A 24,746-nucleotide genomic window follows, 5' to 3' on the forward strand; every position below is an offset into this window, starting at 1 on the left:
GCTTTAAAGGAGTCATAATGTTATGCAATAACATTATGATAATGCAAAATTTCTTTCTGGGATCTACACACAATAACTTGTCTAGAACCAGTAATTTTCACAATTTTTTCCACCCAATCAAGATTCATCTCAGCTTCATCTGTATGACTGCTACTTCTTCCCAGTTATGCATTAACTAAGCAATCATACTTAGAGTAACCAGAAGTTGCACATTTAGTTACAACATAAAATCAAATTCACAGTGTGAACATGAAGTTGCTGGCTGGGTAAGGAGACTATAGCACATATACCTGGGCACTAACCTTATAACTGGTTACAATTTTTAATTTTTTTTTTAGAATTACAGTGTTGTAAACTCTGCCAGCATTTATACTTATTTTACAAATGATTTGTTAATTGACATTTTGCTTGATATTTTTACAGTTCCATGCTAGCTGTGAGTGATATTTTACTCACAACAACTACAGCACAAATGAGACACTGACTTACCTTCTTCAATGAAATCTCATTAATATGTGGAACTGTGATAATAAATAAGTATTTCTTTGATACATAGTTGAATAAAGAGTTGTTCTCTAGGATAATATTGTATTTTAACCAAACAAAGTTAGACTAAGGTCTGTCCCTTCGTATCCTATCTTGGCACAAAGCAGCACTTTCAGTTCCTAGAGAAAACTTAGCCAATTTTATTATCACTTGCATATGATCGTGACCCAAATATTGCTAAAAACCAAGACACAGTAGTACTGCATAAAAGCCACCAAAAGGATAAACCAAAGAAATTTTTGGCCGTGAAAATTTTAAAATTCTTTAGCTACGACTTGCCTTTAAAAACTAATTTAATTTTGTAAATTTGTTCAAATTTCACCCAGCCCTTTCTTGCATTTCCAGCAAACTGCAGTTTTTTATTCTCCTCCTACTAGACAGGGAACTCATACAGCTATGGAGCTGCTAGGTATTCTTCTGTTCATACCTCTTCATGTGCCTGGAGCTTTCAGCCCTGACATCAAACACAGATGTCACAGGATAGATTAGGCTGTGTCTTTGTTCACAAGATTCCTAGGAAATTGTAAGGTACATTTTTGCATCTCTAAGCCACTCACTCATGAAAACATCTCCCTGACGTAAGTGTTTTGTGTGAATCAGAAAATCAGCAGTTCAAAATAATTTTCAGTTTCTCAATTCTTTTTCCAACAGAAACATATGTAAGCACCATTTGCCAAAACACAATCTTGTATAAAATGTGGCAGTCTCCAGGAAGGCAACAGGCAGAACAGTGAAAACAGGTCAAGGAAGGTGCTTCTTCTCCTCTGCTGGCCCCAGTGAGTCAGAAGTGAGTGCTGGGTCCAGGGCTAGGCTCACCAGTGCAAGAGAGATAAGGACAATACTATATTAGGTCCAGTGATGGGCTGCAAAATTGTTTAAGGGACTGTAGCATCTGAAATACAAGGAGTAGCTGAAAGACCTGGGGTTATCCAGCCTGAAAAAAAAAAAAAAAAACAACCCTGGGGGCAGGACAAGCTACAGAAGCAGATTTTCTTCAATGATGCCCAGAGACACAACAAGAAGAAATAGGTATAAATTGAAACATATGAAATTCTCTTTAAAACTAAAAGAAAAAAATGTTCATTTTCACTGTATGGATGATAAGTTTGGCACAGGATGCTCAGAGGCAATGCTGAGTCTCCATCCCTGCAAATATTCAAAACCACCTGGAGACAGCCCTCATAAACCTGTTCTAGCTGACCCTATTTTGAGAAGGGGGAGTGGACTAGAAGTTCTCCTAACAGGTCTGGGACTCTAATTCATTTGTGATTCCAAACAGATTTTCTTTCAGGAAAAAAGAGCCTGTTTTTTAGAGTGTGTCCATACTAGCAGTTTGACACACAGTATACACACTTTTGAGGAGAAAGAAGCCTATTTAATAAATTGTAGGAAGCACTTATATATTGCTGGGAGATACTGAGAGTCTTCAAGGTGAAATCAAGTGGAACTTGATCACAAATTTTTCATGTAGTGCATTGCTGATAGGGACACAGGGTTAGTGTAATCCAACAGCTAGAAATAAGGAAACAGAGCAACACAGCAGCAAACAACTCTTACAGAAGCAGTCTCTGACCCTCTAATGAGATATTTGTAGACTTTGAGGTAGTATAAAAAATTTAAATATATATGCAAGTTAATAAAAAAAAGTATACTCTACCTGATAGCCAAATGTGTTATTTTGCGACCCATGCCTTGGGACTCCTGGATTTTCACATGCTGTACGAGTAGGTTCTAAAAAAATTTGCAATATATTAAAGACAAAACAAATTACAGTACTTTAATTAAATACATGATTCTATGTCAAAATTAAGCTTGCTCAGTAACATGCAATCATAAAGCCAATCACAAAGACAAAAATAAAGTGATTTGATTCTTAGAGAATATAGAATAACACCAAGATAATTCAAAATAATGGAAAAATCCTAGATTGACTTAGCAAGAAGAGGTATAATAACCATTAAAAGAAATTTCAATTCATGGGCAAAATCATACCTATGCATCGAGGAGAAGAACCACTCCATGTTCCATCTGCTTGGCAAATCCTGGTGTTGGAGCCAACCAAAATAAAAGGAGGGTTGCAGCTGAAAGAGACTTCTGACTGATAGATGAAGCTTTTGCCTTCTCTTTTCCCTTGAGCAGGTACTCCAGGGTCACCACAAAACTTCGCTGTGAAATAACAATGATAGAAACTGAATGTGTCATTTATTAAAAAAAAAAAACAAACAAACCAAAAACACTTAGCTGAACTAAGAGAAGAAATTACTCCAAATTTTGTATTTATTTTATTTTACACAGGTCAAATGTGGAAACATTTAACAGGAATTCAGAGAGACTAGACATACAATATTTAGTCTGCTAGATTGTACTAGTTCTGATAGTTGTTCAAAATGACTTTATAATGTGCTTGATCAGTACCTCATACCTAACATATCAATTTGACAACTTACTTTATTAAAGTCCGAATAGTCACATTTCCTCCATGCCCCAAACCAGTCTGAAAATCTTTACTGAGCAATCAGAGTGTATCAACTTTCATGTCAGTCTTCCCTCCTCTCCTGCTTTCTTGACACCTACCCAATGCTCAACATTTTTGCATGATTAAAGGATTTAGCAGATGATTTTAGGAGTCATAAAGTCCTGCTGCTGCCTCATCCTTCACTGAAAGGCAAGATTTGGTATGTATGGAAATACAATACTTGAAAGTTAGAACAGTTAACAATAATGTAACACCAAAATCACCCCATAATAAAGAAACTTCTGTAGCAATCTAAAAGTCAGATACTAATAAACTGTTATTAGGATAAATTTCACTCATAAAAATCTGTTCTTAAATGGCTATTTACCCTTTTCCTATCACCTAAGGATTGCTTATGTCTATAGAATGGCATAATTGAGTGAATGCACTGTTAGCAAATTTACTGGCCTTCTTCTGCAGTATGAAGTATTGAATAATGTCAGAAGCTGGATTTTGAGTAACTGACCCAGGAAATTAAATCAGCTATGGCAAACCCTATGTCATCAGACTATATTATTCTTTGACACACCATGAATTCCAGTATTTTTTAGTCTAATTTCATATCAGACAGAAAATGGTGTAATAATAACAATAGTAATAATATAGCCCCCTAACCTGTACATGTTCAATAATGTTGCTAAATAGATATGCTGTACAGACAGTGGAATTTTGCACTCCGTCTTTCTCATCTACAAAAATAATTTAAATTACATCTCTCAAACAACAATCTTCAAAACACATTTGTAATGTATCTATTTTTGTCACCCATGTTTTAAGCTTTCCAAAGGACCTGCTCACATGAAATGTTCCTGCTCTCTGCTTCTTTCTTCAGACACTGACTGTATGGGAAATCCATGCCCACCCACAATGGTGAAGAAAAAGGGCTAAATCTGTAACATACCAGAAATACATGCAACTTCATCACTTAGGTGACAGGGGACTGTGTGCAGAATTATGGGCCAAATCCTGAAAAGATCTATGGATTGGGGACACAAGTACACACAGTATACTTCATTGGTGAATGACAGATCATGGTTGTTATGTTTTCACTAGAAAATTCTGTGTCATAATTTGAGAATACATGAAACACAAATTTTTAACATAGGGACTTGAAATTGTCTCCTAACAGTTCTTTGCACCAACAAAGTAACAACAACTCTGAAGGGAAAACCAATTCTCACATTCAGAAATGAGGGTTTGGTAAATTTATTCTTTTCTGCTAAAACTAAGGAAACCCTACCACTTAGTTGACAGTCAAGCTGACCTAGTCATTGAATATCTACTGAATATCTTCCTCTTATATCAGTAAGGATGGAAACCAGGCATCATGGTAAAACACAGCAGTTTCCCTCTGATACTAGAACAGGTGACTACAGAACAAATTAAAGTTGCAGTGAACTGTAAGTTTTATGTGTGTTTCCACTCTCAATGGAAATATTTTCCTAAGGGCTCTGAGAGCACTGAGACTGTGAGGCTCGTTTCATTCTTACAAGAAATTTAACTGATTAACAGCACACTTCTTGTCAACGTCTGATGGTAGCAGTGAGCACACCTATCCGAGATGTGCCCAGGTAGAGGAGATGCTCAGCCTGGTGACCGAGCTTCTTGAGAAGGCATTCGGGCTGAGGAGCACCAGACAAGGAGACTGACTTGTAGTATCATATTCTGTCCTCCCTGAGATGAATATACCAGCCAGCCATGACATAAGGAACAAAGGATCCCCTACCCTCTCACCACCAGGCAGAAGGAGGGGATCTAAAAGAGGAGGGGAAATGGAAGTAGGTAACTACTTGCAGTGACAGGCAAATCCTTCCCAGCCTGCCTCATCTTCCTAGGTGCCCTAATACAATGAGTATGAGGCCCAGGAACTAAATGGACTGACAACTTAAGATGCAAATTAAGGGCCTTCTGGAATTGGAGGGCAAAATAACCTACCCCCTGCATCATGACCACCTCAAATAAAAAGAATGGTGGTTTTCTTAGGTGAACACCTCTGAGGGAATCAGAGGACTCAATATGCCAACCAGACCTTACTCACAGAGATGGGACAACCCTGGATGTACATCCAGAATAGGAAAACACTGCTGGAGAGCAGCACTGCAGAAAGAGACCTGGAGGTCCGGCTTGGTGGCCAGTTGAATATGAGCCAGCAGTGCCCTGGCAGCCAGGAGGGCCAGCCATGTTCCAGAGGCATCAGGCACAGCATCACCAGCTGGGCAAGGGAGGGGACTGTCCCATTCTGCTCTGCACTGGGGCAGCCTCACCTTGAATGTTGTGTGAAGTGTTGGGTGACACAATGCAAGGATGTAAAACTATTAGAGAGTATGCAAAAGAGGGCGGCAAAGGCAGTGAAGGGCCTTGAGAGGAAGCCACATGAGGAGTATCTGAGGTCACTTGATTTGCTCAGCCTAGAAGAGAAGAGACTATGGCAAGACCTCATTGAGATCTTCAGCTTCTTCACAAGACAAAACAAGATGACAGGCATTGATCTCTTCTGTGTGGTAACCAGTGACAAGACCCAAGGGATGATATGAAGGTCAGGGAGGTTTAGGTTGTATATAAGAAAAATTTTTTCCCCCAGAGCGTGGTTGGACACTGAAACAGGCTCAGGGAAGTGTTCACAGCACCAAGCCTGACAGGTTTTGAGAAATCTTTGAACAGTGCTCTCAGGTGCATGGGTACAACTCTTTGGGTTGTTCTGTGGTGGGCCAGCAGCTGGACTTTAATGATCTCTTCCAATTCATTATATTGTGCGACAATTCTATGATTTGAAGTTATATCTGCAGTTAGGAATTTTTTGGCATAGGTCTACATTTTTGCCATCTACTGCCAAATTTATAAAACCAGCAATACTGAAATTAATGCATGAGTAAATAAGCAAACAAATTTACTGGGTCATAGACTATAAATACTCAACCAAGGACACAGTCATATTCCCTTCTGAATAATTATTCTATGTCATAACTGTACCTTGCACATCTTCAGCTACAGGCTCTATGGAACCAAGTTAGGAAATAAATTTCTGATGTCAGAAACTGCTTATTGAGAATGACTTTCATCAGCTCCCCTTTCATTTCTGCCAGATGGCAACTTGCTTAAGCTCTTTGACAAGCACTGGCTGCCAGTTGTTTTCTCTTGCAGGCCAATGGATAACCATTGCACATCAACAACATTCAGTTAATGTAATCTGCATTAAATAGTCTTTACTTCCCAGGAAGCTGCATTCCGTGCTAAATATACCTTTTTAAAAGTTTAAAGGTAGAGCCCACTTTTCAGAGTATACTGCAGTATTGAGTATTCCAACTTTAAAAATCATAAATAGCTTGTGGTATCCAAAAATGAATGAAGGACACAATTTTTCAATCGAGAACAAATAATGAAAATACTTTTTCATAGTCTCTTATATTCTCTGATATAGTATGGTGGACTCAAGAAGAGCTCTACATAGAGAATTAAAGCAACAAATAGTGGTCTTGCTCTTTTTCTTTCAGAAAAAATGCTTTTCATCATGCTCCACCTCTGGCACACAGAGTTTCAGCAGCAGTCAGAAATTGATGATATGAGAATATAATTGAAAAAAATGAAAAGAAAAGATGGTCTATATATGCTTTCATAGTACTGGGATATAGCCAAAATAGAGAAAATTTTTGACAGGAAGAGATGAAAATGAAAAAAAAAATAGCAAAAGAAGAGAGAAGTGCATTTTGCAACATTTAGCAAGCTACCTGGCAAACACAGCTACTTGGCAAGTTCAAATTAAATTTCAGAGACTGTAAAGCCATGAATAAGATAAGATCCTCTTCCAGTTAGACTCCTTTTTGAAGACCATTACAGAGTGGTATAATTATTCTGCAAATAACTACAAAACCTCCTTCTTCAGTGCAATCCATTGAATATCTCTCAGAAAAATCACAATCACTTTTAATGAATGGGATTGGATACTGTAATGAAATTTTTAGCAATACGACAATCCATCAATGTTATTTATAACTTTCAGATAATTAAAATTTATTGTATAAAATATATCAGTTCATTTACTGCAGGTTGAAAAACAGATAATTGTCACAGAATCACCCAGGACCTGGTCAACATTACAGCCAGAAAAATTTCTCTGTGACATCACAGGAAGTTTAGGATGAATATGAGGAAATAAAAGGGAGTATAATGAAAGTTACCTTATCACATATGTAGTTGGATCTGAAAACAAGACAGAACCTTTTAATTTTGAATTGCCTTGGATTATGTTGTACACAGTCTATAAAATTTTTTTTATTTTCTTCTGTGTCTAAAGACTCATATATGCTCACATAGATATTATTTACAGATATTTCCATGACCTTCTCAATCTATTAGTAACATTAAAATTTTGGAAAATTTTAGAAATTTTTAGAAGGATTGTAATTATCCGAGGTTTGAAATTCATTGAGCCACTGAGGGAGGGAGGGATGGAGGGAGGGAGGGAAAGAAAAGTGAAAATTCAGAGAGGAAAAACCATAATACAGCAAAATACAGACTATGATGTGAATACATACGTAAGCACTGAGGTACTTCACCACTCCATGTTCCATTCCCAACACAAGTCAAAACAGCAGGAAAAGAGAGTTCATATCCTGCAGAGCAGACATAGCTAATGCTAAATCCCCAGTCCAAGTTTGTTCCTTCCAGCCTTCCATTAGAGATCTGCGGAGGAGTTGGGCAGGTAACAGCTGCAATAATAGTCAAAATAATTAGGGCCAGCTGCTGTAAATATCCCTGGCGTACACAATTACTAGAAGAACCATATGGGCTAATTTCACCTTTTTTTAGAGGACAATACAGTCAGGACATGCTATCTGTATTGTCAGGACATGCTATCTTTCTCACTGTATTCTTGCCACATTTCCTGAAGTTAGTAGGTCTGGTTTTCTTTATTTAGGAGGTAGTAGATGATTGATGAAGTGTCTTAAATAAACCAGGATAATGCATCAAACCAAATAGGAAGACTACCTGAAAATCAGTATGGAAACTATGACGTGTACGACATTTAAGATATGTCTGGTAATCTACTACTTTTTTTTTTTTTCTCTGTTAAGACAACATAGAGTACAACCATGTTTTATTAGTGTGGCAATAATAAAATATTTTCTTCCTGTTGACCAGTTTAGGCATTTGCTAGATTTAACATGTAGGGATGAAATTCCAGGATAGCTGTTCCAAAATATTACTTGAAAGCCTGTTTCTAAATAGCACAGTTTGTTTACTATTTGCTTTGTGAGTAGCTCATCACCAAAAAGCATCTAGTTGCTAGTAATAGGGAGAAAATGCAAGAATTTGCACTTGCTTGAAACTGTTAGTATTTCTACCTCTAAGAAGGCCAACAAGAAGTATTTCAGTATATTTTGTAATTGCCAGGCTTCCTAGGAAAAAATAGAAACATCTTCTATTTGGTTGTAGGCCAGAGGACTGAAAAACAGTACAGGAAGGCAGTAGAAATAAAGACATACAACTGTTGTGATGAAGATAAAAGTGTTTTTCACTGGATAGTAACAGACAATTGCTAATTGAAAGCTTAAGGGAAAAAGTATTAAGGAGATTAAATGAAAGAAAACCTGAACCAGAATGGGAAAGGATGAAATTTAGACCAAGTTGATAGAATGAATGAGGTAGACAAAAGGGCAAACTGTGCTAGCAAAAGAGAAAGAAAGCAAAAAAATCTAAACCAATTTAATCTGGCAAAGCCAGTTGGGATAAATGAGAAGATGTGGTGATTAAAATTCGAGCAGAGAACACACAGGTCACAACAATGGAGGAAGCTAAATGCTGCACCACTAATCTTTAACCTAATGTTTTGAACAGCTGTCATCTTGGAGGCTTAAAAGAATTCAGAGGTAGTAGGTGATGAGTAATATGTATTTGAACGCAACCTGCAGAGGGTTCACTAGGTACCATTTCTACATGCTTATTATTCTCTTCAGTGAGAGAATCTCAGTTATGTAGACCATAAAAATACTTTACAGCAGCATTCATGGCTGTTTGAGAATACTAGTATCAAATAACCCTTTGCCAGCCAGTAAATCAAATCTAGATTTTGGGACCCTAGTTTTGTTCCAGAAAAGGACATGATAGCTTTTGCCACATTTCTGTGATGTTTTTAAAAATGGAATTTAAAATAAGTGCTCTAAGCAACAGAATTCTGTCTTTATTCTCCAAGAGCTTCATGAATAGTCCTTTTAAAAGGGTCTGTATATTCTAAATTCTGAGCTGACTAATAAGGGAGGAAATATTGGTGAATACTTCGGAAAGAAGAGAAGAAGTAGAAGAAAATAGATGTAACATCAGAATTTTAGGGTGAGAAAAGGAAAATAAAACAATACCTAGCAACAAGCCAGAATGTTTCTCTATTTTGGTCAGAGACTTAGACAAAATTATGTACCATGACATTCTCAGTTTAAGAGCTACAAGTGTACAAATGCAAGCCTGCAAAAAAGACAATGTTAGAATATTTGAATATTTAGTTGCAGATGAAAATGCATCCTTTTCCAACTTGGCATAGCAGAGCAGTATTTATATCTTCTCTTTCAATGGCGCAGTGACAATTATGCATGTGTTTTCTGCCCAGTTCATTTTCCAATTATTTTAACTAAATAGTACCAAAGGACCCTGGCACTTAATTCTGACAGTAAAAAGTAATTGTTATACATTTAACATTACTGCATATTATATATTATTTTAATTACAATATTAACTTGCCCAGTTACACAAACTAATGTAAAGTAGAATGAAATTCTGTGAACACTAGAGATTCTTCATAGGATTAATAATTAGCATTTATACAAGCCTTAAATATATATGATCCAAAACCAGAAAGACTCAAAACCTCAAAGTTAAAATTGACAGTAAAATTTTTCCGTTGTATGATTCTGCTTGAGTCAAATCAGAGTTAGATCTTCTGGTCCCAGTTAGGTGTTCTGTAGACCATAATAATTTGAGGCTGAGAGACTTTATAAAAAATACTTGCTCTGTCTTATGATCTTCTAGCTGTTGACTTTCAGCCACTCCTGGAGACAGACAGACTCTTGGTCAATATGACCACTATGTCCAATCGTCAGTTCTTAAAATAATTTTTTAATTGAAACTGAGGCTATCAATGAGCACAATGCAAATAGGAAAAAAACAGTAAAATGTCAAGAGGATTTCAGTGTTTGACATCTTTAAGAATGGGTCAGGAAAATAACTTAAAAATTGGTATTGTCAAAGGTGAATTAGAATTAAACTGGACTTGGTAAGAAACTGGGAAAACTGTGTTCAGCAAGAAAATTAATCACAAATATGGTGGAGCTTTGAAATTCATTTCATCTAGTTTGACAAATGAATTCATGGGAGGAAAATGAGCACTGCTTAGCAGGTGTGTTACTTTGCTTCCTTAAAATGAAACAGAAGGAAGATTGATAAGAAAAAGTACAAAGGTAGGTAACTAAGTTTTGAAAGAATAGAGATCAGACATACTTAGTGTGAACCCAGAAAGAATACACCAAATAGTAATGCTGCTTTTCTACAGATGTAGCATCAGGGACAAAAATCACTCTAGAGAGAACGTTTTAACGTTGAGAAAGTGAGTTTCTCAGAGAAAATATTTTTGATGCCATAGATAAGTTTGTCTTCTAGTTTCAGATATTTTGTTCAGATTTTTTGCTGTTAAAATTTTAACAGGAATAAATTTTAACATTAAAAACCCCAAGCCCAACTACAACCCAACAACAACAAAACCCCCAAACACATAAAAATCAGATATGCAATTTGAAGAAGATGAAGGAATATCTTGAGATTAATCCTTTCAACTTCCACAGTAGAGAAAATAACATGAAACAGAAAAATCTTTATTGGGAAATTTGTAAGAACAATTGAGTCTTTTTGTAGCGAGGTGATGCTTAAAGGTACCCATCTAATAAAGGAGGGATCAGGTTAAAAATCTTAGTATTATAGACAGAGTCATTCAGATGAATTTGTCTTTGACAGCGTTCAGTCTGTATATATTTAGATCTTTCCCAGAGGTGTCTTTTAAATGTTTGAGTGTTCTGTTTGTAAAAGCAGACACACATATATACAGTCACTTAGGACATGCTAACTGCAATTAACAAATCTGAACCATCCAGCAAAGTACTAAAGTATACTGCAGAACTATAAAAAAATGTTCAATATATTGTGCTTGTAGAAATATAAAAGGGATAAGAAGTAAAAGATGAAGTCCGCATTTCCGCAGCCAAATAAATCAATTCAGTGTATTCATACTAAAAGTAAGTTTTGATTTCTGTGGAAATACACAATAAATTAACCATTTACAATAAACAGTGTAGGTAAATGTCATAGAAGAAACAGCTGACAAGGAAAATAAATGTTGTACCTTTGCATGTTGGGATTGCTCCACTCCACGTGCCATTGCTAGTACAAGTGCGAATTAAGGAACTATTTGCTTCCATTGTATAACCAGGCTGGCACATATAAGTAACATTTTGTCCAACAACATAATCATCACCATATCTCATGCCATTGGCTGGGACTCCTGGATCTCCACAACTGATAACTGTAAGTAAATATATGAGGAAGATATTTTAAAATTTAAGTGAGATTTATCTATATGTGAGGGGAAAAAACCATGACAAAACTAGGCATTGATAGGGGAAAAAAAGGAGAAAAAAGTAACATAAATTTTATCTCCACCAAGAGAAGATAAAGATATGCCATCCTAATTAGCTGTCAAACATATGTGGAGCTATGTAACAGTTATATTTGGAGAACATAAATACTTTGGTTCAACAGTAGTAGTAAAGGACTGTACAATTTGTATTGACAAAATTTCAAGATTACAAATAAAAAAAAAAAAAGGAAAAAGGCAAAAAATAATACATATGCCACTACCACCCTTGGATATGCTAAAATTTTCCTACTGATTCAGTTTCATTATTAAAAAAGTAGATGCTCATTACTTAATTTTTTTTCTATGGTATTCTGAAAGGAAACAAAATCTGGAAAATTTTAAATATATGCCTGCAAAAGCCTCCCAATTTATAAATGCTCACATAGTGTTCATGTACATAAACAGGTGAGAATATTCAGGTCACCCCCAAACAATGACTATGGCTTACATAAAAACTAGGTCTATAGTACTTTAATGTGTGGGAGTGGTTGTAAAACCATTTACGACTTCTAGTGTCAGGAGAAAATTTAATTTCCTAATGAAATAAAATACTCATAAGGAGTTAATAAAAAGTTTTATAACATTGTAATCTGAGAATACTGCTAAAACTGATAAGTTTCCCTCAGATCTGGTCAACTGGATCTATCAATTTCTTAAACAGTTTTTGGAGAGAGAACAGTAGTGGAAGTGCTAAAAAAAGTGACAAGGGAAAACAATCTAGTTTAGAAAAAATACAGCATTCCATGTGTTTTATGGTTTATTTTATAGAAAATTTGAAAATCACCCTACAGTGTTGCTATTTGTTCTGGGAAAATGTGAGAAGCAGTTTCCTGAGCAGAGTACAAGTCCTGGCCACTTGTAACTCAATGCCAAAGCACGGCTTATGTGAATGTCCCCCTGTCTGGATCTGGATCTCTAAAATCACAAAAATGCATGACTACATATTTGTGGTGTAGCTCCGTTGACCTAATAGCTCAGGACCTGAGAATCCAAGATAAAAAAAACATACCTTCTCTATTGTTTACCATGGTCTCAATGATCAGGTACTAACTACACAGCATATATCAAACCTTAAAAAGTCCCTTGCAAAGACTGTATGTATATAGAAGAGACTAGAAAACATACCACAGGGTTATCTGAATTACTGCAAAGGGAGCTAATGTACTGATTAAGAAAACAAGTAGCTAATATACTGATAAAGAAAACTGGAGATCAGCCTATTTTAGCTTACCTAGTAACAGTAATTTCCAATTTTTTAAAAACTAAAAACCCATCAATTTTTCTTGGTCACTTTTCAAATAACATAGAACTGGGAAAGACAGAACTGTTTCGCTTATTTACACACGTACTTTCAAATACACTGAAACTTTCTTTATTTGAAATATTACATTTAATATCCTTAATGTGCAAATTTTGCTAAAATAATCCTTAAAATTTGCACAGATATACTATTGTTTTGACTGAATTAAAATATAAAGCTAATGCCTTTATCCTTTTTTCCTCTAATCTTTTTTCATTTCAGTTGGACCACCTTCACTCAAGTCACTATTTTAGGCAAAAATCTCCTAAATTGTTGCAGTGATGCTGACCAGAAGAGCATTTCCTGTTGAGAGCCAATGAATCCCAATAGGGTGGAGCTGAGGAGCCCCAGGCCTGTGCTGCACAGCGAGGGTGGCCTTCAGAGGCCACCTAGCCTTCTGTCTGCTGTGCCTCGCAGATCTCCTGCCTGGGCACAGCCTCAGCCAGCTCCCAGCAACAAACCTGCTGCAGGCACTCAGTGACTGCACCTTGCTGACTGCACGGCCTTGCTTTTTATTGAGCAGTACAACAAGAAGCTCTCATGAGAGTGATGTTTCTGTTTGGCTGCAGAAATGGTAGTGATGTTTCTTTCTAAGAAAATCCTACAATAGCTTGCTATGGTCTAGGACTGAGGTTGCATACGTGTCAGTCTTGTTTGATGGTACAGGGCTCCCAGCCTGTAAATGAGCATAAAATTATCTACACTATTCTCTTCTTACAGTGTCAGCTCTAAACCCCCTAAATTTTGATAACACCTTGACTAAACAAAAGTGTTATATCCTGAATCTCCCTCTCTTTGTTTTACTATGATACCTCCTCTGTCAACAAATTTCAAGTTAAAATCACATGTTTCTGCCTGAGTAATGTATCTTGAGAAGACTGTTTTGGCATGTATTTCAGTAAAATGCTATTCTAAAATACAAGAAAAAATGTAGATGCAGTTGATATCACAAACCACCTTTATCTTTGGTACAATTAATCTGGTTCACAGTCCAATTTTTAAAATAATGAATAAACAAAAATACTGGGCTCTCAATTTTTATGACTGCAAAAATTCATTAAAGATGGATTTAAAAACACAAGAAGTTTTATGATCTAGCTTTTGGCTTCTATTTGGGTTGCTCTAAGTGTGTTCAAAATTTAAAAAACAGTTTGCTATACCTCTGATGAGGATATGTTTCTTGAAAATGATAGTCAGTCTCATGCATCATATAAATGTAAAATTTTCATAATTGCTACTAAAAGATGAACTAGGACATGTAATAAAGAAGGAACAGATGGGCCTGAAAATAAAGTGTTGCAAAATGCTCATTATGAATGTTAGAGATGCTGTAATAGCTTCTGCTAGTTGGGTAGCCAAAGGAGTTTTAAGGTTAATGAAGAGGCCAAACAGAAGATGATATGTCAAAATGGGACAGAGGTTTTGACCTTGGAGTCACTATGAAAAGAATCCTCAAGTGTTCATTACAAGGTATTTATTTTGTACTCTCTGGAAGAACAGAAGAAACCTACTGCTAGGTTTTCAAGACGAAGTAACGCAATTAAAATAAAAAATGTCTGGATATGTCATACCACAAAATGTAAACAAGATTGAACATACATACTAGTAAAGAATTAAAGTAGGTGGATCATGTAACCACACAACTCCCTTAAACTGAAACAGCAGTCTACACATTTTACTACACTCTGCCTTTAAAAACTATATTCTTCACATTTGCATAAACAAAAGTATTTAGCATATAAAATTATGTAAGAAGTAGTGCAAGAAAAAGCTAAACATTTATTGGCATGAGACTTCTATATTTTACTATTTTTATTAGTTTCAGAGGAGAGGAAAAACAAAGGTTAGTCATTAGAAATGTGTCTTACTTGTGCAGTTTGGCAAGGATCCAGACCATGTTCCATTGGCAGTGCACTGTCTTACAGATGATCCAGAAAGTATGTATCCTTCCATGCATGAATAAATTACTGAATTAGAGAATGTAGTCCCATCAATACGAAGTACTTTCCCATTAGCAGTTGTTCCTGGATTACCACACTGCACAGCTATAAAGGAAAATGTGGAATATTTTCAAAATGTAGCAAAGGTGATTTCTGAAACAGGAAAAATTGGAGCAGGAACAGTCCTTCTTCCAGCAGTGTTACTTGGTAGAAATCCATCCATTCTCTTGTCCTTAAAAATGTAAGTTTCACCACCTACTGATAAGGCACATTGTACCGTAAAAAACTGTGTGCATGAATTACTATTTTTTCCTCTTTGGTTTGTAGAGAAACAAACTTACAAATTTTGCTTTATAATCTGCATTAGTGAGAAGATAGTTTAGCTACAAATAAAAACCCCTTCCAATGATAAAAAAAAAATAGGATCGACAATTATATTTGAAGATTTATTTTGAATCGTGTTTCTAGCATCAACGAAATATTCTTCCTTATTCAAAGCACTGAATGGAGTCAACATCAGAGGCAGGTGGAATCCTGATGTATCCCAGTTCTTTAATGTTCAGCTTGGGAATTTGAATGTGTCCTTCTTATATGATTACATATATATACATCTAATCTATATGACCTAAACTAGAACAATATACCTGTGCATGCACTAACAACACCCACATTTATCTGTGAACTATATTTATCATTTCAAAAAAGAAATATCATCAAAACTATCTTAAAATGTATAAGAGCTGATTTATTTCTATAATAAGTAAGGTCAAAGGAAAATAGAAGATGGTACAGTTGGGCAAAGCATACCCCTTTCGATACCAGTATAAATAAATAAATAAATAAATAAATAAATAAATAAGTATATATATACATACACACACACACACACACACACATATATATATACTATATTTTTAATGTAGTACAAATTTGACAATCATTAAGCACAAACGATATTACAAAACCAGTTTATGAAGCAAGTTTTTAAAATTAAATTACTCGTTCATACAGATAACACAGTCAACAACGATAAAGTAGAAAATAGGAGTACGGGTTCTCAAATTATTTTCTTCTTTTCAAGATGCTTTGTTTTGCAAAAGAATCTGTTGGGAATTATTTCCTATTCCAAAGCAAGGTAATTTAGGAAATAAAGGATTCTTCAGAAATATCCTCTTGTAGCTTTCTTTTATGATAATTTGTCTACCTTGAAATTTACAGAATTTTATGTTACAAGTAAACTTGTTTCAGCATTTTGTTTTATATTGAAAAAAAAAAAATGTCAACAGTATTATTAAATGAAATTTTAAGTCAACCCTTTATACATGGATGAATAAATCTAAAGAAATCCTGACAGTGACATTCTCCTAAAACTGGGCTTTTTGTCTGAAATTCAAGTGTTATATGGTTGTTATTAAAGGTCAGGTTATGCTGGGATTTTTAAGTGAAAAAATATTCATCAAAAAATTGAGTTCTAAAGGTTTATCTATTTTTTTTCCTCAAAACCTGTAAACATGCAGTTTCATGCATGCCAGGAACTGGTTTCTAATTTGTTACCCGATGCCAAGCCACTGCTATAGTGCAAAAACTTATTTCAAAAAATTTTTCAGTCCAAATGACTGCACCCTGCTCACCACAGAATACAAAACTTGTTTTCTGAGCAACAGTATTAAAAACACAAAAGTGGAATAGATCTTTGATTTACCTTTGCACTCAGGTTGTCTTCCTGTCCAGCTTCCATTTGCTAAACATGTTCTTTCTTCTGAGCCATGCAGGATATATCCAATATCACAGCTGAAATGTATCGTGCTTTTAATTTTAAAATTGTTTTCTTCCCTAGACCCATGGCCAGGGATACCTGGATCACCACAAGAACCAGCTGTATCACCTAGATTTTAGAGTACAAAGATTAGAATAATTATGAAGTATTATTATGATTCTGCATTTAAAAAGCATGTCTCTCTGTTTTTATACATAAATTTATAAACACATGTAATTTTTTTAAAATCCCCATATATATCAGTGGGTGTGAGTCCCTATAATTGCAAAATTACTTGATCCTCCACTCATTTTTTATACTTATTTTGTAGAAGTGCAGAAGAAGAATTATAATTTTCTTAAATTATCCCAATACCGTGCTAAAATTTTGATAACAAAATTATCAAAAAAAATAGGGGGAAAAAGGCAAGTAAAAAACCTTGGTAATTTTTCATTTTAAAATAAGGAATTCTGAGGAAAACCAAGGTTCTGATTGCAAAGACGATTTTCTTGTGTATAACTAGTGTTCATAAAATATTACTTAGTTTCATGATAGCACCAGAGTTGTAACAGACATGAATTATTTTCCTGAATTCTAGAAATGTTGAGACATCAATTCAAAACTGCCTGATAGCTAAAATCTCCCTCATAAATGTTTCAGAAAATTCTGAGATAGAGGGGAAATGGTAAATATATTTGCATTTATATACAAAAGAATAATAATCTTAAATGCTACCTGTTATATATAAATATTAAAATAATCAACACAGTAATAGTGATAACAAGAAAAAGTAATAATAATATCTAAGATTATATGTCTAAGTCTTTAATTTTGTAAGAACTTTTAGGAAGATCTAGGTAACACATGATATGAACATCAGCTCATTTATTTGAAACTTTTAATATCTACTTAGGATCATCTACTTTATTTTTCTAGATACCTTAAGATAGTTTTCTGTGTAAAAAGAGATGAAGGTATAATATATTCCTGAGTTTCAATGCTGAAGAGTTGAATTCTAGAATTCTTGGAGCTCCACTGTTCTGGTTTCTTCCCCATAGCCCATCTGTTTTTCTAACAACTTGCAAATAAAATGAATGTTTTCTTGACAAAAAATATGTCAAACAAACCAATGTTTTTGAGAGAAAATCTGCATTACTTTGTAGTTAGTTACACTATTTTGAATAAAGATGAAATATTTCAAGAATCAGGCAGAAAGAAATAATCCTATTATGTATATAATCTGTAATCCACAGATTTTCTGGGGTTTGTCTAAGCTTAAATAGAAGTAATACAAGCAATTTTTACAAAGAAATAGTAAAAAGATTTGCAAACTCTAAATATGCAAAAGACCAAAAGTGACGAACTCACTGGAGAGGAGTTCTGTGGGAAGTTAGCACCTTGGAGTCTTACATGCAGAGAAAAACAAGTGTTCTGCTGCCTTACTAGGCACTGTATACATCTAAAAAATGCTGCTGGGAGTGAAGGGTTGGACATAACTCCCTATTGACAAAAGTATGTTTAGAACTGAATAGTGAAGGCAGAAGAGTAGAACTAGCTTCCTTTGCTTTGGAAACTTCGATGCATGAGCAAATACTTGGTTTAGTCCATTATGTCTAAGAAGTACATGGTGCTATGTATTTACATTATTTCATAAAAAACAAATATACTCAAGAAAGTGAAAGGGTTGGCTGTCTGCTACAAAATCACAGCCTGAGAAGTTCAGCTGTTCTCTGTTTACCCATTTTATTATGTGACACAGATCAGTAAAGCAGATTGCCAGCCCTGTTCAAAAATAAATTGCAAATAGCTCCAAATTATAGCAAAAAATTTTAATAAGCTTTCAAATTAATTTATGTCCACGGTACTTGGGTGACTTAACAACCCTCTAGTTTGGAAAAAAGTCTGCTTCATATTTTTGAAATCATTAAAAAAAAAAATTCCTAGATCAAGGGTGTTTTTTCTTGTTTTGGGAATCTGTATCTTACATTTTCCAGTAGTATTTAGTTAGACTGTGACAAAATTGGAACAGGGCCTACTCATCATTCTACACTTGTAAAGTCTCCATAATAACAGCTCAGTTTTTGGCAAGTTATTTAACATTATGCCTAAAAGAATTTTATGATGAAAAAATGAAAATAGCTTATTTGCTGTGCCAAATAGAAATCACATATTCTTCTTCTAAGTGAAATCATGTGTTCTTTTCTAATGCCTAATTATTACTATGGAATATTAGACTTTTTATTTTAGGAAGGTTAACCACCAGCTCTTTTGATTGAAGGTTACAGAAATAATTTTTCTAAATGACTAATCACATCAGATGTGATAGAATCAAAGAATCACAGAATAAGCTGAGTTGGAAGTGACCCACAAGGATCATCGAGTCCAGCTCCCAGCCCTGCACAGCACCATCCCCAAGACTCATGCCATGTGCCTCAGAGTATTGTCCAAACCCTTCATGAGCTCTGTCAGGCTGGTGCTGTGACCACCTCTCTGGGGAGCCTGTTCCAGTGCCCAACCACCCTCTGGGTGAAGAATCTTTTTCTAAAGTCCAGCCTAAACCTCCCCTGACACAGCTTCAGGTCATTCCCTCAGGTCTTGCCACTGGTCACCACACATAGAGAAATCAGTGTCTGCCCCTCCTCTTCCCCTCATGAGGAAGTTGTAGACTGTGATGAAGTCTAAAAGAGCATATTTTTATTGCCTCATGCACACTCAGCTAAATTGTTTTTACAGTTAGTTATGAGCCATCCTTCACTCACATGTGTAACAAATTCTCAGTTGACATTTAATCTTGATGAAATGGAGGATATTTAGACTATTTACAACCCTTGCTGCACTTACAAGGAATTCTACATTGCAAAAAAATTTCTGACTCCATCTGATATGCATATGATGATTGAAAACTGTTTCTGAATGCCAGTATATATCAATGGGACATGAAAACTCCTTCTAGCTCAATGTCATGTGACAAGAAACTGTCATAAGGATGATGTAAGAAAATTTAGTTACCTTATGTTCACTGAACTAGGGTTTTCTTTTTTAATTCTTTTTCATATACTAAAAGGACAAGTATGCTGTTTATTTTCTCAGATAAATATTCTATATTATATATTATCAATAATAGCAACAATCATCCAAATTTTAATATTTTAATGTTCATTAAAATGAAGAAACCAATTTAAAGGCTAATAATGACAGCTGAAGATTTAGCATATTTTAGATGCAAAATATATTAATTCTGTGTCATAAACAGAAAATTACTTCATAATGAGCAAGCATTTCAGATATAAGCTTTGAAAACAACATCTCAAAGTTTTACTAAGAATTATAGTTGTGTACAGTAATGCTAAAGAAAATAAGAGTTTTCTTCTGTACAATTTGATTCATTATGATTAACATTTAAATGTTCCTATGTCAAGGAAATTTTTCTTCATGTATTAAGAAAAAATAATTAGATCTGATTAGAGTTTCCTATGTGTAGGTAGAAAAACAATAATTAAAAAAAAAATCAGGAAGATCCCTCATAATATCCCAAGATATTTCAACACTTACTTAATTTAATAGGAGAAGTACTATAGAATAGTCCTATTTCCAGTAGGGCTGCTTTGATATTTTCATGTGTATTTTTAGGTTGTATTCCTTGATATGTTTGTCTCTTTTTAAAATTATTTCTGCAGTTCACAATTTAGATTTTTAAATATTTTTTTCTTACTAACACTATGAAAATTTATAAGTAGCCTTAGAGGAATTTTTCCCCCTAACAAATATGGATTCATGCTAGCTGGAAAACCACTTTTTATTAAAATAGTTCAACCTTGCAAATACATGAATATATCATTATTTATTAAATAAGATTATTTTACATTAAAGTCTGATTTTTAGTGCATACCTTTAAAATTACAGATTATAAGAACTTGATCTCTGTTTCATTATGGCAAATTTCCTTCTGCTTTATTAACAGAAATTTTAAGGATTAAATCAGGTGTACATTTTTCTAGGTTTTGTCACATTCTAGATTCTTGAGAGTTTGCAGCAGAAAGTTCAAATACTGAAAAATTCTTTTAACGCTGTAGAATTTAATGCAATATTTAAACCAAGAAGCTCTATTTTAATATTTCATATTAATTTTCAACTATGTCTGTGCCTTGGGATGTAAAATTTTGTATCCTGAAATTGCAGCTGATAATCAGTCTATAACTGATTACACTGAAGAAATAGGGGCAGAAGAGAAAAAAACAACAAAAGGTTTTGAATATGTGAGACCTCAACCTGGACTACTATATCCATTTATGAGGTTTCCAGTGCAACAGAAACAAAGACCAGTAAGAACAGGTCCAGAGGAATTTAATAAATATGATCAGAGGGCTGGGACACCTCTGCTGGGCAACAAAGCTGAGAGAATTTGGGCTGTTCAACCTGAAGAAAGGAAGGCTTCTGGAAGACCCCACTGGGGCCTTTCAGTACATAAAATATAGACGAAAGATGTACAGTGGCTTTTTATCAAGGTCTATAGTGACAGGAGAAGAGGGGACAATTTTAAACTGAAAGAGGATAAGTTTAGTTTGGGCTTAAAGCAGACATTTCTTACAATGTGTGCAGTGAGTCACTGGAATAGGCTGCCCAGAGAACTTGTGGATGCAACACCCCTGAGAGTGTTCAAGGTCAGGCTGAACAGGACTTTGAGTAACCTGATCTAGTTGAACACATCTCTTCTCATTGCAGTAAGGGAGGACTAGATGATCCTTGGAGGTCCCTTCCACCACACATCATTCTATGATGCTAGTGGAAGATGTCCTTACCTATAACCAGAGGTTGGACTAGATGATTTGTAAAGGTCCTTCTGACTTCCACCATTCTATGATGCTGTTATTTACTAATACTCTAAATTAACTTGGATTTTTAATGTGAGACTAGTAGAGCACAGTCAGTCTTGCACATCAGTTATTTTTCATTTCTAGTTTTGGCATAGATCTAATCTAAGAAGAACATGTCACTTATTTTCTTATTGCCATTATTTTCTTTCTTGCTGATAAACATGTCAAAGTTCTCTGAATTACAACAGTTTAAATAAGATTCAAAACTCCTCTGATATTTTTAAATTAAATTATGAAACATATGCAGGACATGAAAGAACTTCCACCAGTATTTATTGAGAATTAAAACTGATAACATGGTTAACCTTCATTACAGTATTTGTTTACATAGTCTGCAATAACAAAGGGATTTAATCAAATCCCAAATTAGTGGATGACTTGGATTTCTGTTTTTCACTTGATCACTGCTTTTAAAGTGAATCAAACTGAAGTTATGTAATACAATATTCCTAAGCAATAAATTTTTCAGAAAACATATCTTGACTTCAGTGGGGGCTAAAGTATTACAAGGATTAGATGGTGTTCGTTCCCTCAAAAACTGAGCATCCTGTCTTGAGATTATGTGCAGCCTACCTGGCCTTACTATACAGATGGATGTATTGCACAATCAAGTTATATCTGAGGTGTCATAAAGCAAGTAGACATTTTGCAAGTTAAAAGAAAAAATATAAGAAAATTAACCCATCATCTTGAAGAGACAATGTTTCAAGATTTTTCGTGGAAATTAACACTCTTGCTAGAAATCACATAAAAAATATTTTCAAAGCAAACTGGTTTCATTAAAACTCAACTGCAGGTGAAATTTCTTGTTCATATTACCTATCAGCAAGAAAATCTACTTCTCCCAGGTTATTTTCTTGCTAATACTTCATGCTTACTTTGGTTTCACTTCTTTTTACTTCTACTGAGTTGGTAATTCAGCTTTATACATGATTTTACAGATTTTTAAACTGCCTTCTGAAAAAATCCAAATATTTTTAAAACAACTTCAGGATACAGTCTTTAATTCACATATATTACCTGAGCAGTGAGGAAGAGATCCACTCCAGTGCCCATTTAACTGACATGTGCGAGATGCCTGCCCTAACAGTGATCGTCTCCCCGTGCAGGTGTAATGAACAGTAGAACCAAAGGTGTATTTATCTCCAGACAGGACGGCGTTTGGAGGAACTCCAGGATGTCCACAGTCAATCACTACAATGCATAATTATTGGAGATAAAAGAAGGTTATTATCACTGATCATTTTTAGTTTTCACTTTCATAACTGCACAGATAAACTTTGTAATGGGGTTAACAATTTTAGGGTTTGGGGGCAGGGGGAAGATCATGGGATTAGAATGCAAAATATGCTTCAGACCAAAATCTGTGAAAGAAATGTTTGGAGGTGTCAAAAAAACGTATTTTAGATACATACAAAACCACTCATTCACTAAGCTGATCTTTATGTCATGAATGCATACACACACCTTGTACTCTTCAGAGAAAAATTACAGGAACACAGTATCTGCCAAAGCCACTTCAGTTCTGCATCTGAATATGCGGAACTTCATCCCTCTTTTAATAATTCAGGGCAAGGAGATAATTTAAAAGCAAGCTAAATAAATCAAATTTGGGAAATGCACAAAAATTCATAAACAAAAATTTTATAAACAAATCCACTATGTACACAAAATGAATCTAGGCCTGATGTTTGATTTTTTATCTTACATCTGTCCATGGTATGTAGATTATCTTTGCCAGACATATTTGTATTTATGTACCATGAAACCCCCAAATTAGAGCTGCAAATATCAGTGTAGTAGAACCAGCTGCTAAATCATACAACTGTTTTATCAAAATTTCATCCCATAAATATTATTTTCAGCGGAACTTTTTTATTAAAGAAAAATCAAGATCAGAAGCCTGATCAGGGTCGAGGATGTGTTCAATTCCATGGCATTTCAGATACATGCAACAGTACCATGATTGTACAATACAGCATAAGACCAAAGTCTTATATGGCAATTTTTCTTTCTTAAATTATTATTATGGTCTTAGAGCTTTAATATATGTATATACTGATTTGCATTTAATGACATGTTCTTCCAAACGTCCAACCTTCATGGTGCAGAACCTTCCTGACAGGATCACCAAGGATTAAGGAATGTGGTAAGCTATTGACCAACTTTGATTTCAATCTAGTGTTGCTGACCTCTGTGACTGTTCTGCTTTGAGGACTTTGAGTAAAACAGCCAGAATAGTCAGCTTCACATAACAAGCACTTCTTGTCAGCATGTTATTTTTTTAATCACTTGCTTCTAACTAAAATCTACTGTCAGTTATGAATAATTGCTGAGAATGAAAACTTAGAACATCATCAAGAAAAAGGTATGTTGTTCATGCAGGCTTCAACAAAATGAGACCTTTATCTTGTGAAGAACATTCACAATTTTTTCAGTATATTTTGTTATCTGTAGTATTCTTGATTGATTCTTTTGCCCTATTCAAATGTCATACAGGACACAGTTAACTTCATACTGGTACCTTACAGTTTCCACCTTTGGGCTTACCTGTACACACTCCTCTGTTTGCATTTATATCTAGAAGTCTTGTATCCCTAATAATTGACTTAAAATATTATAGCACCCTTAATATTACCCTTAATATGATTAGATTTCATTCTACAAAATTTAATTTGATATTAATGTTTTCAGTGTGGGATTTCATATGAGAAGTTGATTGAATTTCTTTTTTTTTTCCTAATATTAATTTCTTCCTTTCTATTTTATCACCGTCATTAAAAAACAAAACAAAACAAAACAACCCTCTACATTTAATCTAAACAAACTCTTTTTAGTTCAAACCATTACTCCTTGTGCTATCAATACACACCATTGTAAAGAGTTTCATTCCAGCAATAATTTGCAAAACACTCCAGGAGCTCTTAAAAAAAGGCTCTTAAAAACTTTTGGCATGCTTACGATTACAAAATATCATGGATACCACTTAGGTAAAATTCACTGACCCCTCTATAAAAATGACACAAATAAAGCAGAAGATGCCTTTTTAAAAGTACATATACCACTTTTACTCCCAAAGCTCTTTTAAAAGAAGAATAAAGGCTGCATTATTAAATTTCTTGTGACAATTCGGATAAAAAT

The 24,746-nt window shown here is 34.7% G+C and overlaps 1 protein-coding gene across 3 annotated transcripts in view; it reads right to left on the minus strand.

Annotated features, from left to right (window-relative positions):
• Window positions 1–24,746, minus strand: part of CSMD3 (CUB and Sushi multiple domains 3) — a 583,179-nt gene that overhangs the window by 23,193 nt on the left and 535,240 nt on the right. For all 3 annotated transcript variants that reach the window (XM_059857957.1, XM_059857877.1, XM_059857801.1), the window contains 7 exons: window positions 22,626–22,799; window positions 16,678–16,860; window positions 14,904–15,080; window positions 11,442–11,621; window positions 7,594–7,767; window positions 2,539–2,712; window positions 2,204–2,277 (listed from right to left, as the gene is read on the minus strand). In XM_059857957.1, coding sequence (XP_059713940.1) covers window positions 2,204–2,277; window positions 2,539–2,712; window positions 7,594–7,767; window positions 11,442–11,621; window positions 14,904–15,080; window positions 16,678–16,860; window positions 22,626–22,799 — 1,136 coding nt within the window. The remainder of the gene's footprint in view (window positions 1–2,203; window positions 2,278–2,538; window positions 2,713–7,593; window positions 7,768–11,441; window positions 11,622–14,903; window positions 15,081–16,677; window positions 16,861–22,625; window positions 22,800–24,746) is intronic.

The sequence above is a fragment of the Haemorhous mexicanus genome, chromosome 1 (genome assembly GCF_027477595.1).
Source record: "Haemorhous mexicanus isolate bHaeMex1 chromosome 1, bHaeMex1.pri, whole genome shotgun sequence".
Lineage (NCBI taxonomy): Eukaryota > Metazoa > Chordata > Aves > Passeriformes > Fringillidae > Haemorhous > Haemorhous mexicanus.